At 38.5% G+C, this 16,903-nt stretch overlaps 1 protein-coding gene across 2 annotated transcripts; it reads left to right on the top strand.

Moving 5' to 3' along the window:
* On the top strand, window positions 1–16,605 carry LOC107748205 (interphotoreceptor matrix proteoglycan 2-like). 2 transcript variants are annotated; one of them, XM_016562911.1, is made up of 21 exons: window positions 1–515; window positions 614–817; window positions 3,838–4,004; window positions 4,145–4,170; window positions 4,358–4,384; window positions 4,516–4,556; window positions 7,150–7,280; window positions 7,469–7,633; window positions 7,757–7,815; window positions 8,160–8,180; window positions 8,474–8,664; window positions 8,746–8,804; window positions 9,076–9,178; window positions 9,467–10,536; window positions 11,380–11,599; window positions 11,721–11,931; window positions 14,423–14,611; window positions 15,318–15,519; window positions 15,662–15,741; window positions 15,830–15,914; window positions 16,506–16,605. In XM_016562911.1, the coding sequence occupies exons 1-20, from the start codon at window positions 437–439 to the stop codon at window positions 15,870–15,872; spliced, it is 3,288 nt and encodes a 1,095-aa protein (XP_016418397.1). In that variant the 5' UTR covers window positions 1–436; the 3' UTR covers window positions 15,873–15,914; window positions 16,506–16,605. The 2 variants fall into 2 exon arrangements, with proteins under 2 accessions (XP_016418397.1, XP_016418396.1); XM_016562910.1 differs by lacking the exons at window positions 14,423–14,611; window positions 15,318–15,519; window positions 15,662–15,741; window positions 15,830–15,914; window positions 16,506–16,605 and adding exons at window positions 12,140–12,328; window positions 13,035–13,236; window positions 13,379–13,458; window positions 13,547–13,625.
* The last annotated feature ends 298 nt before the right edge of the window (window positions 16,606–16,903 follow it).

Here is a 16,903-nt window from a genome sequence, read left to right as displayed (position 1 = left end):
AGTATGCCTCCACTGAGAACTGTATATTGGGTTCAGATTATTTTGGTTTATGGATATCTGGCAAATCAGATTTTCCTTGTTTTCTCCTTAACTCCTCATTTCCAGCACATGTATATTTGGTTTGCGCTCTTGGTTAACTCCAGTTCTTCCAGTTACTGCTTGATTAGCTGCTCTACAGGATTACTACACAAGATTAGAAGAAAAAAAAAGGAAAATCCCTTCCATCTGCCTACCTGCCAGAGGATCCCCACAGTTCTACACCTGTGCTCATCTTTGACAATCTGGATAGCAATTTATAACAACAATATACTATCATAACTATCAGTGGATACTGTGTAACAGGTATGCACAGGTGTGGGAAGGTTTGGTCACATCGTCCGAAGTGAAGCGGCGACTATTGCACAACAGCTTAATTTTCAAGCCACAGGAAGTCACTATGTGGAAACTCATATGGACCTGTATCCTGTTTTGGTTAGGCTGCATTTTTGCAATAAGCCAGCTGGATATTTCTGCAGGTGTGTATCTTTGTGTATGTATGTATATATGTATTAGGTGGGAGTGTGATGACTAATGGTTATCACCAAGTAATTTGTTTGTATATTTCTTTTTTCAGGGGAAGTTGACCGTATTCCCATGTTTGGAAACCCAGATAAGCGCTCACAAAGATTGTTTCAAAGGTTTGTGGAAAAGCCTGCAGACCATGGACTCTTGCCGAGAAATAAGCGTAATGTTTTTCTGTCCAGTGGACTACGCCTCTGCAGTCAAGAAACAGTGCAGCAAGCCATCAGTAACCACCTGAAATACTACCAGCTCAGAGGTGAGACACTATTACTAATTCTATTTATACTTTTAGTATTCATATTATAGTATTAATAGTAATAGCATTGTATAATCTGTGTATAGTGTTGCTTGTACATGCATTAATTTACTATATATACAGAATTCAGTGCCAAAGAACTGAAAGTAGCTTTTTGTATACTTCCTTTTTGGAACATTCTAAAACCACAAGCCTTAGTGTCTCTTAAAGATATAATTAAAGATTACATAATATTAATACACAATTTCGTCACAAAAACACAATTAAGTGGACGCAGAGGTGAATTTTAAATATTTTCACTACTGAAAATATTTGAATTAATTTTTACATCCTGTTAGTCTTTTTGGTAATAGCCCTTTTACTAACAGAAGATAGACCCTAAATGACATCATTCTACAAGGAGTTATATCATTTTTGGTTGGAAAACAACAGCACAAACATGAGACAACATTAGCTCTGGAATTGTTGTTTTATCTCATGCTATTTGTGTCTCAGGCTATGATTAATAAAGTTTAAATGCCTGAGCTCAAGCAGATACTATTTGTGAGAGTCTGATATACCCTTTTATAGACATTCTTTCTTACATTACAACAAAGCATGTTCATTTGTAACAGTTACAAAACTCAAAAAATACTGCGTAACAGGAATGACCCAAGTATTCAAAGCCAAGGAGTGAATCTGGATTCTAGCTAATGAAGTACTGGCTGAAAAAGTGTTCTGATACGTAAAAGGAATGAGACAAGGCTCACTGCTGTAAGCTGGTCAAGAAATAAATAGTGCCTCAAGAAGGAGATGGGTAAAGAAGAATTTTAGGATTTTATTAATAGGTAAGAGCAAGGACAGCTGGCAGAAAGTTGTACCGTATATATTGCTAGATATATTAAAAACTAATCATGAAGTTCTTGCAGATTCTCTTTGTAACAACGTTCGTAGTTCGGGAAGAAGGAGGCGGGAACCGGCAGACACTTAAACAAAACTTTAATAATAAAATAAACACAAAACAGCCCCTCGCGGACGACTGTCACGCACAAACATAACCAAAACACAAAATAAAATCCAGACCTGGTCCTCTCTCGTCCAACACGGTCGTCACTCCTCCCTTTTATCCTTCCGGAGCTCCTCCGTGAGACTCGAGACCGGTGAGTGGTGCAGGTGTTGCTCATTATCAATTACTCCACCGGCCTCGCTCCGTTCCCACAGCTCTCGGCCCCGCCCCCACTCGTCACACTCTTCTTGTGCCGACCTGTGGTTAAAATAATCATCACCATTAGCACATTGTAAATAGACCACATTATAGACCATAACCCAAAACCCAGACCAAATCTTGACCCAAGTAACAAGATTCGAATCAAATCCACATTTATTTTAAAACCTCAACATCAAGAATCTACAAAGATTTCCATTAAATAATAATCAACTAGTACAAGCTGTTCTGTAGAGCTGACAGCTGAGTATTTAACGATGAGATCTCATTAGCGTTTGGCAGTCAGATCCACTCTGAGGTCTCGGGTTAGTGTTGAAGGACCTCAAGACAATCTTTCACAGTTCACATGTGATTTCTCCCTTAACGAATTAGAAGGCAGTATGGTGGGGGTAAAAGTCAACTAACACACTGGATTAGGGTCAGTAAGGTCAAAGCCTTTATATCCATGACTGAGATTGAGGGTGTGAGCGATCTTGTCTAAGCACATTTGGTACACTAATTGTAAAAGTTGAGTTTGTGATTGCCCCACAATGTCATCTGAACTAAAAATTGCTGTCTCTGTCAAGAAAATGCACCCATGTGTGCAAACAACTGTGGCACAGAATTCAAATTTCAACATTCTTGCAAAATAAAATAGAAATAGTCTTATCAGTTTACTTGGGTGTTGCAGTGATGTATCGGATGGTAAATCCATGGTGCTTTGACATACGGTGGCAATGATTAATTACCATTTCCTCTTTTACCATTACCATTTTCTACCATTTTCAAGACTATCACAGTATTAATATTGTGTTTGTCAAAAATTAGGTAATTCCATAGTACTTTAAATAAGTAATTTGTAACAACAGCAGACTATTGGATTATGCTGAATGTTAGACTATATGTTTGCTTCTGTGTTTTTTTTAGCATTATGAGCCATATGTTTGTTGTGGGAAGCTCAAAAATCCTGGCTGTAGAGCCAAGTGTCTAAGTGTCCAGTCCTCACTTAAAGGGATAGTTCACCCAAAAATGAAAATTCTGTCATTCATTACACGAGCGTGTGGCGGCGCCGGCGCCGACCCAGATCCGGCGTGATGACATCATTACGCCGGATCTGGGTCAGCACCGCCACACGCTCGCGTCATGATACTGTCGTGAACGCGTGTCCAAAGTGACGCAGTAGTGACGAAGATGTGGAATAAAGTCGTTATTTTTGTTTTCTTTGTGCAAAAAAGTATTCTCGTAGCTTCGTAACTTTACAGTTGTCACACAGTTGACCACTGATGTCACACAGACTACTTTGTCGATAATCTTGGTACTTTTCTGGACCTTGAACGCAGTAGTTACCTTGCTGTCAATGGGAGGGTCAGAGAGCACTCATATTTCATCAAAAATATCTTAAATTGTGTTCCGAAGATGAAGGAAGGTCTTACGGGTTTCGGACAACATGAGGGTGAGTAATTAATGGCAGAATTTTCATTTTTGGGTGAACTAACCCTTTAAGTGGTCAATCCTGTGAAATCCTTTCCTGTCAAGACCGAGACCAGAACAGGGTCCAGTCAGAGTTAAGGCTGAGTTTAGAAGAGGGTTGAGTACGAGTCAAGACAGAGACCAGAGAAGAATCTTGTTCTTGTCATGGACTCAGGAGCATGTGAACTCTTCTGTTCTGGTTTCAACTGTAACACTGGTAGCTGAGCTTTAACTTTTGCGATGAAAGACATGTTCATTTATTCAGACAAGAACGTTACTGTTACGCAAAAAAAAGAGCAGTCTGATTGTATTACTTACTGATGTGTTTTGTTGCAATAATACAATGTTGTTGTTGTTTTTATATCAGCATGTCAGGAAATCGTGTGGGAGGCTTTCAAAACCTTCTTGGATCGCCTCCCAAATCAGGACGAATACAAGAGCTGGATGAGCCAGTGCCAGACAGAAAGACTCTCTATACAGGAGATTGGCGCTGCCTTTAGCCAATCAGAAGAACACTTAGCACTTATCCACAAAGTATGTAGCATAAGACCTGTATCATTAACGTTGTACTAATTATATTAGCTGATACTTTTGGTATGGATAGAGTATCATTGGTGACTGGTGCATGTGCATATCTGACGTCTTGTCTTTTGAATATTTATGGTTCATTACAGAGACTTGCGCAGACGGGGCTGAAAAGGTGCATTAACATTTTAAAATGTTAAAAATTTAACATTTTAAATGTTAAATTTTAAATGTACAATCATTTAATCATTTGTACAACCATCCTTGTACAAATACCCTCTTCCCCTCAGCCATTTATTTAGTGTAATTGTCTTACTGAGTCTGTTTTTCTCCTCACCATTCGTCTTCCTCTTTCTTCTCAGTAATACACCTACATACTCAGTATGCAGGTATACACCCTTTATCCCTGTTCTTTATTTTTTCATTAAATGTACTATGCATTAGAGAACTTGTGTGTGTGTGGTTGAATAGTTAACTCATACATTTGAAGGTTTTTTTAATTTTCATTTTTTTTATACAGACCTGAGGAGTCTTCCCAAGAGCAAGACCATGTGCCACCAGGTCTGTCTATTATGATTGTTGTTGCTGACAATTTCTTACATAAATGTATAAAACCCTTACAAAATCTTCCTGGTCAAATCTCATGAAAACTGTGAAGAACATGTCTGCATATTTTTGATTTTCAGCATCAGAAAGAGCTTAATTGCCGGGTGTGCACAATGATTTTTTTGGCATTGTGCCAAAATTTTCACAACCATTAATATTATATTAATTAATTTTGCATTATTAATCATTAAACTATTTAATATTAAAGCATTATTTGTAAAAGTTTAGATGTTTAGCTGCTTGCTGCTGTAGAATGAGTTACTGGTGCACATTTGTTGTGGCAGAATAGAAATTAGAAATTTGCATAGACGCAAACTCTTCACCTCATAGTGACAACTCACTTTTTTGAGATCAAAATAGGTCACCTATGAGATTTGCTTAGATCCAACGAGAAAGGGCTTTTATGATGGTGGAGGGTGGGTCTTACAAGGGTAAATAAAGTACTGGGGCCGGTTGCATGAACTTGTTTAGACTAGTCTTAAAAAGCTATTCAGCTAATGTTTTTTTTCTTCAAGACTGGTCATAACTTTTTAAAGGGGTCATATGATGTTGCTAAAAAGAACATTATTTTGTGTACTTGGTGTAATGAAATGTGTTTATGCGGTTTAATGTTCAAAAAACACATTATTTTCCACATACCGTAAACATAAAACCATGTCTGCATTTGTGATCGGAGAAATGACAAACAACAAGCGCTACTCTACACTGCTCAAAACTCGCGTTTGAATCATCAGTGGCAAATCCTTTAAATATAAAGACGTACTTACAGTCTGTGAGTCAGAACAGCCGGCATTGTAGTCTACTCTTCCAGGATCAGGAAACAGTCCTCATGCTCCGTAAAATGCGTTGCACACATCTGAATATTTGGGTTGAACTATTCAACAATACTACAGCGAGAATATAAGTTACGCCTTCTTTCTTTGCGTGAACCTTTGGGCGGCGTTATGCAAATCTTCGCACATCGTGACGTAGACATGTGGGGCGTGTTAGAACGAGCCGTTTTAGGTAGGTGTGGTTGACTCTTAACTTTTATAAAGAATATCTCTTTGGATTTGAGACTTTAGTCTTTGCAATTTTACAGATCTTCTTTATGCACCAAGAGCTTGTAACACTCCAAAGAGAAAGGAAAAATTGAAATTGCATCATATGACCCCTTTAAATTCAGTTATGAAAAGGTAGATTGGTCTTGTTTGTGTTGGAAAAGTAAAACTGATTACCCCTTGGCAACTGCTAGTTGGTCAAATTAGTTCTTAAAATACAGTCTTACAATGGTGGCCCCTGGTTGTTTCACTAAGTTTTGTATAGTATTTTCTTTACACTTTACTTCAAAAACTATGTTTAAAAAGGGTAATATTTTATGTATTTGAGGTCAGAGATGTGGGAACGGTGAAGAGAGAGGGGGCAAACATTTTGCATTTTAGGTCAGCATTGCTGTCTAATCAGCCAATATTGTCTTAAATACCCTGCATATCACTTATATATTCCATCATTCCATGACCAAATATATTCAATCTTGATTTTTGTAAAATGTTGCGACAAGATGTTAATTAATTAATTAATTAATTTTTTTTGCTTGTGAAAAATTACAGTTTTGGACATATAAGATAATAAAAAGTGTGACCCTGGACCATAAAACCAATCATAAGTAGCACGGGTATATTTGTAGCAAAACCAGTCTTAAGTCGCTGGGGTATATTTGTAGCAATAGCCAAAAATACATTGTATGGGTCAAAATTATAGATTTTTCTTTTATGCCAAAAATCATTAGGATATTAAGTAAAGATCATGTTCCATGAAGATAAAATTTCCTTCTATAAATATATCAAAACTTAATTTTTGATTAGTAATATGCATTGCTAAGGACTTCATTTGGACAACTTTAAAGGCGATTTTCACAATATTTTGATTTTTTGCACCCTCAGATTCCAGATTTTCAAATATTTGTATCTCGGCCAAATATTGTCCTATCCTAACAGAGCATACATCAATGGAAAGCTTATTTATTCAGCTTTTAGATGATGTATAAATCTCAATTTCAAAAAATTTGACCCTTATGACCATCACATGGTCATAAATAATAATAAAAAAAAACCTTAAAGTAACTACAAATGAGCATGTAAAGCAAATATCTTTAAAAGGAATTCCGTGTGGAGCATGCCCCCGATCCGCGCAATGTTCTCACCTTTTTTCCCCCTTACCTGTTTGCATCTCTGCTAATGGCTGTAAAGTAAAAAGGATAAGATACTTGGCTTGTAGGGTTTGGTTTGCATTTCATTTGAAACTACTGAATGTCTAAACTAGAATATTTCTAGAAAAAAATATTTTTGATGATAGCAAGACCAAAACTGTGGTCTGAAATCGGTAATGCTTATAACTTTTCTGAGGTTCTACAGGGCTATTTTGATGCAAACTTAATGTGTGCAATTCAGATTTAAATGCTGTAATTGGAAATAAATAAACTTGAAATGATCTTTAACAAGCTTTTAAAAGATCTTATAACATTTGCCTGCACCCCAAGAGACAAATAATTATCTTCAAAACTTGGTAGGTGATGAGCTCCCAGCAGAGACCACTGTGGTGGTGACCACGGCGCTTCCACATGAGGTTGTCTCAGAGAGTGTGAAGGAAGTTACTGCAGAAGCACCATCTGCTGTCATGACAATGGAGATGGATACTGAGGTAGGTGTTTGGCAGGCTGAAACATACTGTTCATACTGATATAAAGTCAAGTCTGGTTCTAATCTGATGCACTCATGAGTCATGATACATGCACAAATATACATATAACTGAATTATGAATACTGAACACCTGCTCAACAAATTGTGTGTGTGTGTGTGTGTGTGTGTGTGTGTGTTGTCTGTTGTAGATCACTAATGAGATTGAGCAGGAAGCAGCTGCTTCGCCTTCACATCCTCTGGTTGAGCAGAAGGTGGAGCTGGCTATGTTATTGACTGGAGAACCATGGAGTGAAGAGCTGTTCAACTCCACCAGCAGTGAGCATGGCAGACTCACTCACAAGATCACAGAGAAGGTACAACACACCCACATACTTGCTTTAATTTTTACACAAATGTTATGTATAATGGTTGTTCTGTACCAACCTTAATTACTGTATCATTTTGGTTTTGTGTTGCCTGTTTGTCATTTCATACAGATTTCAGCTGCTTTGAAGAAACTGACAGAATTCAAGAGTGTATCGGTATTGAACATCAGGTGTGTTAGTGCATGTTTAATTTTGTTATTATAGTTGCATTTAAATATTGTATGAATATCACTGCATTTGATTACAACATACGAAACCAAGTAGCATTTTAAAAATGACAGGTCAAGCATACAGTTCAAGCAAAATGTTTTTTTTTATAGAAATAATTGTTTTAGATTTTAAATAATAAAATAATAGATACACTATATAAAATGTACAAGAATTGAAACACTTCCTGGTTGTCAGATTGGAGCGCATGCCATAGTTAATGAATAATAAGACAATATGCAGCATTAGCCTATGACCTGCTGCAGTGGTAATTGTGCTAAAAATATGAACTTTATCTTTCCTGTAGGCCACAGATGGATCCCTCAAGGTAAATTAAACTTGATTGTGTGCATGAATGCAGGTTAGTTCGTTGAGTTAGAATAAACAAGCAAGAATCATGTTTATAGTCATACAATTACTATGGATGTCAATGGGGCATTAAATTATTCTGACATAAACACTTTAAAATATACAGTGTCTTGAAAAAATTGACTCTAACATTACAACTGATCATGTGAGACTATTGTGATCGTCACTTGTTAATTTTTTCTGTGCAAAGCTATATCCAATACAAACCCATAGACATCCATCGTAAGTGCAGTTGTTGTCTTCTCTCTGCAGTGGTGATAAGGCAGTATTGGTGGAATATGTTGTGTCCCTCCAGACCAGCAGTGAAGAGATCAGCAGTGAGACACTGGACTTCATTAATCTTCAATCCAACATGGTAGAGGGCACCTTTAGTTACTCAGAAGGGCCCACTGTTCAGTACACCATTATTGACATCCACCCCGACATCACTGAGGCTCTGCATGGTACTGCTCTATCTGCTTGTAGCTACTAGTCCTCTACAGTACATCTCAGCAGTCTGTCATGGTGTGATGTTCTCTTGTCAGTGGAAACCTTTCCAGAGGAAAGCCATCCTGCAGAAGAATCTCTAGACCCTGACCACAAGGTGAATTACATTTATGTCACGGTGGCAGTGAAGTCACCAACTACAGTATACCAACTAGATATTTACATATATACTCAACAAGGTGCACAATTTGAGATAGTATTCTTGACACAGAGAATAAGAAATGTGGGCGAGTTTTGTACCAAAGTTTAATGTTTAACAATTTCAACAAAACCCTAACTCTAAGAATGGAAAAACAGGAACAACTTTTAAGGAACAGTAACTTCAAAAAAGTCTGGGAATCAACTGTTTTATTTTGATTATTGTCTAGGATGATATCTTAGCAGTAGAAAAAACATCTGAGCTGCCTGGAGAGGTGATGGAGGTCTTTACTATTGGTGACCTTTTGGATTCTACAATGTCAGAAGAAGAAGGTATGGGAGTGCAAGATGTCATCATACCTTATAGACCATGCCAGCTGTAGTTCCTCAGAGGATAAGGACCAACATTCACATGTACAATGATTTATGGCAGAGTTGTACAATCCTGCTCCAGAAGGGCTAGCATCCTGCAGAGTTTTGTTCCAACATTCCGACACACTGGAATGTTTCTAAATTCTGCAGGACAGTGGCCCTCCAGGACCAGGATTGGACACCAACATTTACACCAACATGGTGGTGAAAGACCCAAGACTCAAGATGCTTGTTTATTCCTACTTTCAGACCTTCAAGACAAGGACTTGGTGTCACAGTTTCTTCCCAACCTGACTCCTGCTGTGGATAGTGAAGCTGTAGGTCCCATTATTTATGCCAAGCAAGACAGTGGCTTGACAATTGATGATTTTAATCCCGCCTCTGGATCTGGTGCAGAAGACGATTGGGTAACTGTACTTACTAGGGCTCAAGAGCCAGTTGGAGAGACAGAAGGTGAGGAAGAGGTTTTGATTGATGTAGACACGCCACAGATTGAGGACTATGAATTCTCCACAATTACTACAGTGGTTGAAGAGGACCAGATCTTGCCTGAGGAAACTCCTGAACTGAATACTGTTAAAGCTGGAGAAGATGGAAATCTACAGGTTGGTAGCGAAGTGCCCACAATGCCGCCAGTCAAAGTGGCTGAGGCAGAATCTACCCTAAAACCCGAGGTTTTACCAGGTACCTCATCACATACCCTAAAACCCGACATTATACTACCTGCAGAAGAAGAGAGGACAGAGGAAGACAACGAGGAAGAAACTGTGTTAACAGAAATGCGAAAGGATGAGGAAACTGAAGTTGCTGTGATCATAAAGGAAGAATCAGAGGATGTTGAAGAAGAGGAACAGGAAGAATCTATTGACAGTACCACAGTGGCACAGGAGGATGATTTTGTACTAAAGGATGTTTCAGCAATACAGTTTTCAGAGGAAGTTCTAACAGAGGATGAGATCCTATTGGTCACCATTGAACCAGCAAGCCCAGTCTACCCAACTCCTCTTTCAACTGAGAAAGAATCACCCTTCTCCCTCATCACCACTATTACCCCAGCGGAGGTGGAGTTGGTGCATACCTTAAATTCAAAAGTTATGACTACATCTCTAGATGTGATTCATTACAAAGAGGAAGAGGGTAGTGGCATCTCTGGTGTCATCCAGGGTGATGAAGTTTCCAGCATAGCCTTGCCAACTAACCCTGGGCGGTCTTTGATAGTGTTTTTCAGTCTTCGCGTAACTAACATGATATTCTCTGAGGATCTGTTTAATAAGAGCTCTGCAGAGTACAAAGCCTTGGAGCAACGGTTCCTTGAACTGGTAGTGTACCTCCTCTAAAGTACATTTGCTCCTATTGTTTTTCCTCTTCCTTATCCTGCCATAACTTGTTATTCCTCTTCAAACACATATCCTGTCAAATCCTCATCAATCCAAATCAGGAGCTTCCAATCCTATTACTGGAGGGCCACCTTCCTGCAGAGTTTGGCTCAAGCCACAAATACACCAGAACTAGCTAAACAAGGTCTTCAGGATCACAAGAAACTTACAGGCATATGTGTTCAAGCTAAACTCTGCTGGAAGGTGACCCTCCAGAAGCAAGAATAGACATCCCTGATCCAGATTAAATTATTCACTAGTTCAGCTCCAGCCCTCGAGTTCCACTTTCCAGTTTGATCAAGGCTGGATCTAAACTCTGCAGGAAAGTGCACCTCGAGGACCAGAGTTGAGAACCCCTACAATGTTCTATATGATATGCCAGTGGTTCCCAACTCTGGTCAGGGAGTACTCCCAGCTCTGCACATTTTGCATGTTTCCCTAATCAAACTCGCCTACATTTATGCATCAGCTCATTAGTAGAGACTCTGAGACCTGAAATGAGTGTGTCAGATAAGAGTGACTTAAAAAATGTTGGGGGTACTCCAGGACCAAGGTTGGGAACCACTTCAACTCGAGTCCTGTTGTGCCAAACACAAACAAACAACCTTATTAAGGTGTTTGATCTTATCAGAATAGCTTGCAAATTATAGACTGGTGGGTTAGATTGGGATCGTTGATATAGTCTGCAGGGCACTGGCCCTCCAGGACTGGAATTGAAGAGTTCTGTTATGTACCATTTATGTTTCTGAGTTCATTCACTCATTATTGTTATTGTATGTCCCTCAGCTGGTGCCATATCTGCAGTCAAACCTCAGTCACTTCGAGAACCTGGAGATCTTGAACTTCAGGAATGGAAGTATTGTGGTGAACAGCCGTATGAAGTTTTGGAAGCCTGTTCCTCGTGGAGTCAATACTGCTGTTTTCCTCATTCTAGAGGATTTCTGCAACACAGCTTACCAGACCATGAACCTCGCCATTGACAAATATTCGTTGGATGTCGAATCAGGTCAGACAACATCAGAAAATCTTAGTCAGTTTGGTCCTACATCCTATATATTATGTATTTAGGTACCTCATCACATGCCACCTTAATGCTGTGGCTAATCTATGTGGGTTATTTGTTTTAGGGGAACAGGCAGACCCGTGCAAGTTTCAAGCATGTAATGAGTTTGCTGAATGTACAGTGAACCAATGGTCAGGTGAAGCTGAATGTGTGTGTAATGCTGGTTACTTCAGCATGGACGGACTACCCTGCCAAAGCATCTGTGACCTTCAGCATGACTTCTGCTTGAATGATGGGAAATGTGATGTCATTCCAGGCCAAGGAGCCATCTGCAGGTTTGTATATTTGATTATATGACACTGAAGAATTTTTAAATGCAAATGTGTACATTTGAAAAAATTAATTGCAGATCATACACTGTACAGTTAGGTCTGTAGTACCTGGAGAACAGCATTCTCATTCATCTTAAACTATGTAGCTGCAAGACTGGCATTGTCTTAAGGTTTTTAAGTTTGTTTGTTTGTATGTTTGTCTGCTCTATAGATGCCATGTTGGGGAAAACTGGTGGTACAGAGGAGAACATTGTGAAGAGTATGTTTCTGAGCCACTCATAGTTGGCATTGCCATAGCATCTGTTGCCGGGTTCCTTCTGGTGGCGTCAGGAGTAATCTTTTTCCTAGCAAGAACTCTGAGAGACCAATATGACAAGGATGAGACGGAGGACCCAGTACGGTAAGACACATACTGTATCACAGTCAATCTGGTAAATCACGGCTTCATCCTAACTCGCATACTTTTACTGTGCATTATAATATTCTTTCTAATACGGACTTTGTCTTATGTAAGGGAACTCCAGTTCATGAAAGATTTACCTCAGAAGTCAGAGCCTTCAGAGCTGATCACCTGACACAAACCCTTGATTAGAGTTTGACCTTGAGTGAAGTAAAGCAGCCTTGAGCTTCTGGAAAGGTGCTATATAACTAAAACCAATAAAAAATTATAATTCAATCAAATAAAAATGTAACCATTAAATTGTAACAGCGATGAATGAGAACATGCAAATTAAAATAAAACTAAGGTTTCAATTTTGCATTACACACTAAACAGGGTCAAATCTATTGAATTATTACATTATATATAAATATTTTGCCCAAGCAGCTTTGGCATGTAAATAATTGTTGGAACAAATATTTATAAGAACTGTCACTTAGGAGTCAGTTACATTTTCATTAAATGCTCATTTATTACTCACATCTTTGTAATTACTGCATGTGCAACACCTTGGAAGAAGCTTCCATCTCCAGTAATTCCATTATGAGATTTTCATTAATTCATCAACTAGGCTGATCTTTGATCCCTTGACTCTTTAAGTCATGGCTTCTTAATCTTGCGGATGTCTGTTGCAACCTTTTTTGTGTGTATCCATGTTTGTATGCAGGAGAGAGGACAGTCCACCATTTCTAGACATGGCCACTAAGTATAACCCCATGTTTGAGAGCGATTTAACTACAGGCTACAGCCATTACTACCAGCGGTACCCCGAGCCCCCAGTCCACAGCAGCGCCAGTGCCGAGGCATCCACAGAGTTCAGCAGCGAAGAGATACGGCATATTTATGAAACCAGTGAACTCACTAAGGAGGTATGGGTCTGTGCATGCGTATGTTTACAACAAATTATTTTGTATTCAACACTTTAGGTGAGCAAGTGAAATTTTGTGTGAAAAATGTAAGCGAGTATGTGATACATGTTTCTGGGAATTTCTCTTCCTGTCCATTCCATAGGATATTCAAGATCGCATCCGCATCCTTGAACTCTACACAAGAGATCGCCAATTTGCAGATTTTTTGAAGCAGCATCAAATGTGAGTATTTTCTTTCACAATGCCTTATTAATAACCTATAGCTTTGCTTATTTTCACCCCTCATGTAATTTTATTTTTATTTTATCAGAGCAATGGATAATCAAAGAGAAAGTTCCTCCAATAGTCAATAGCAGTCCAATGTCCAATAGCCTGCTGAGTGCAAAACAATGAAGGTTTGTAAACAATGTTATGAGAACAGCATGTTACAATGTAACAGTATGTTTTGTGTCTCCAGTGTTGCATCTAGTGCAACACCTATGTATGTGTTGCATCTAGTGCAACACATACATAGCTTCCGGCTTCGCTACCGTTCGGACGTTCTTGCTTACTGCTCTGCGCTTTGCTCCCTATTTCTGTACTTTTCTTTGATTTTTCTAAGATTTTTACTTCAGCAGATCAGCACAGTGCTCAAACAACATATTTTTGGCACAAACACTAAAACTAAAAACTCTCTGGGACTGGAATAATACCACGAAAAAGAAGACTTTTGCCTCCCACTGCCAGCAGCTTACATTCCGGAGAAGGTACCTCATCACATGCCACCTTAATGCTGTGGCTAATCTATGTGGGTTATTTGTTTTAGGGGAACAGGCAGACCCGTGCAAGTTTCAAGCATGTAATGAGTTTGCTGAATGTACAGTGAACCAATGGCCAGGTGAAGCTGAATGTGTGTGTAATGCTGGTTACTTCAGCATGGACGGACTACCCTGCCAAAGCATCTGTGACCTTCAGCATGACTTCTGCTTGAATGATGGGAAATGTGATGTCATTCCCGGCCAAGGAGCCATCTGCAGGTTTGTTTATTTGATTATATGATATTCAAGAAATTTTGAATGCATATGTGCACATTTAAGAAAATTAATTACAGATCAAATCCTGTACATTGAAGTCTGTTCTACCTGGAGAATGGCATATTCATTCATTTTAAAATAAGTAGCTGTTTGTATGTTTGTCTGCACTGTAGATGCCGTGTTGGGGAAAACTGGTGGTACAGAGGAGAACATTGTGAAGAATATGTTTCTGAGCCACTCGTAGTTGGCATTGCCATAGCATCTGTTGCCGGGTTCCTTCTGGTGGCGTCAGGAGTAATCTTTTTCCTAGCAAGAACTCTGAGAGACCAATATGACAAGGATGAGACGGAGGACCCAGTACGGTAAGACACATACTGTATCACAGTCAATCTGGTAAATCACGGCTTCATCCTAACTCGCATACTTTTACTGTGCATTATAATATTCTTTCTAATACGGACTTTGTCTTATGTAAGGGAACTCCAGTTCATGAAAGATTTACCTCAGAAGTCAGAGCCTTCAGAGCTGATCACCTGACACAAACCCTTGATTAGAGTTTGACCTTGAGTGAAGTAAAGCAGCCTTGAGCTTCTGGAAAGGTGCTATATAACTAAAACCAATAAAAAATTATAATTCAATCAAATAAAAATGTAACCATTAAATTGTAACAGCGATGAATGAGAACATGCAAATTAAAATAAAACTAAGGTTTCAATTTTGCATTACACACTAAACAGGGTCAAATCTATTGAATTATTACATTATATATAAATATTTTGCCCAAGCAGCTTTGGCATGTAAATAATTGTTGGAACAAATATTTATAAGAACTGTCACTTAGGAGTCAGTTACATTTTCATTAAATGCTCATTTATTACTCACATCTTTGTAATTACTGCATGTGCAACACCTTGGAAGAAGCTTCCATCTCCAGTAATTCCATTATGAGATTTTCATTAATTCATCAACTAGGCTGATCTTTGATCCCTTGACTCTTTAAGTCATGGCTTCTTAATCTTGCGGATGTCTGTTGCAACCTTTTTTGTGTGTATCCATGTTTGTATGCAGGAGAGAGGACAGTCCACCATTTCTAGACATGGCCACTAAGTATAACCCCATGTTTGAGAGCGATTTAACTACAGGCTACAGCCATTACTACCAGCGGTACCCCGAGCCCCCAGTCCACAGCAGCGCCAGTGCCGAGGCATCCACAGAGTTCAGCAGCGAAGAGATACGGCATATTTATGAAACCAGTGAACTCACTAAGGAGGTATGGGTCTGTGCATGCGTATGTTTACAACAAATTATTTTGTATTCAACACTTTAGGTGAGCAAGTGAAATTTTGTGTGAAAAATGTAAGCGAGTATGTGATACATGTTTCTGGGAATTTCTCTTCCTGTCCATTCCATAGGATATTCAAGATCGCATCCGCATCCTTGAACTCTACACAAGAGATCGCCAATTTGCAGATTTTTTGAAGCAGCATCAAATGTGAGTATTTTCTTTCACAATGCCTTATTAATAACCTATAGCTTTGCTTATTTTCACCCCTCATGTAATTTTATTTTTATTTTATCAGAGCAATGGATAATCAAAGAGAAAGTTCCTCCAATAGTCAATAGCAGTCCAATGTCCAATAGCCTGCTGAGTGCAAAACAATGAAGGTTTGTAAACAATGTTATGAGAACAGCATGTTACAATGTAACAGTATGTTTTGTGTCTCCAGTGTTGCATCTAGTGCAACACCTATGTATGTGTTGCATCTAGTGCAACACATACATAGCTTCCGGCTTCGCTACCGTTCGGACGTTCTTGCTTACTGCTCTGCGCTTTGCTCCCTATTTCTGTACTTTTCTTTGATTTTTCTAAGATTTTTACTTCAGCAGATCAGCACAGTGGCATTCATTGAATGAGCACTGTGCTATGTCCGAACTGATTGCACTATATTCTACGTATTATCGTTTTCTTAAATTCATTTTAAACCTCTTAAATCAATTTTTTAAATAATTTTCAAAGTTTTAAATTCCTTGTTTTATTGTTGTGATTATTGTTTTTATTTTATTTTATGTAAAGCACTTTGAATTACCATTGTGTATGAAATGTGCTATACAAATAAACTTGCCTTGCCTTGCCTTGCCTTGCCTAGTGTAAACATCAATGGATCTTTAGGGCATTTCAGACTTTTATTATTATTATTTTTAAATTATTCTAAATGCAGTGTTTGTATTGATTTGCGTCATATGTTCCTCTTCCAGAAACTTGGGTTGTCTTTCAGGAAATGGCATCTTAGTGATTCCAGAGCAATTTCTCTTCAGCCTCTCTGAGACTTTGCCATCGCAAATTAAAATGGCTACCTTCTTATTTTTGTTCCTTTTTTTTTTTTTTTTGGTTAAAGAAAATTTTCTGTCATAGAACGGGATCTTGGTCACAGACAATATGCTTGTAATTGATTGAAATGTTTTGTTAGTGCCTTCTAATCTTATCTGTGGCCCGTCTCTCAGACAATCAATCTTTGGTGTTCAAAGAAAAAGATCCCTAATGCATTAATCCTGAAAGTTACTTGAATCACAGACCGTTAATCTTGTATTACCCTCTTAGTACATTACCTTTTAAACTTTCACTGCTTGTTAGAGATTTCAAGCTCTTCTGTATT

Source organism: Sinocyclocheilus rhinocerous, unplaced genomic scaffold, assembly GCF_001515625.1.
Source record: "Sinocyclocheilus rhinocerous isolate Xijiao unplaced genomic scaffold, SAMN03320098_v1.1 scaffold5064, whole genome shotgun sequence".
Classification (NCBI taxonomy): Eukaryota; Metazoa; Chordata; class Actinopteri; order Cypriniformes; family Cyprinidae; genus Sinocyclocheilus; species Sinocyclocheilus rhinocerous.
This window is presented reverse-complemented; position numbering and strand designations above follow the sequence as displayed.

What these genes read in the sequence shown, in the direction of transcription:
- LOC107748205 (XM_016562911.1), top strand. Translation starts at nt 437, where the DNA reads ATGTGGAAACTCATATGGACCTGTATCCTGTTTTGGTTAGGCTGCATT. An exon ending in TTCGTTGGATGTCGAATCAG is followed by an intron (nt 11,600 to 11,720) that starts GTCAGACAACAT and finishes TATTTGTTTTAG; the next exon opens with GGGAACAGGCAGACCCGTGC. An exon ending in GGCCAAGGAGCCATCTGCAG is followed by an intron (nt 11,932 to 14,422) that starts GTTTGTATATTT and finishes TCTGCACTGTAG; the next exon opens with ATGCCGTGTTGGGGAAAACT.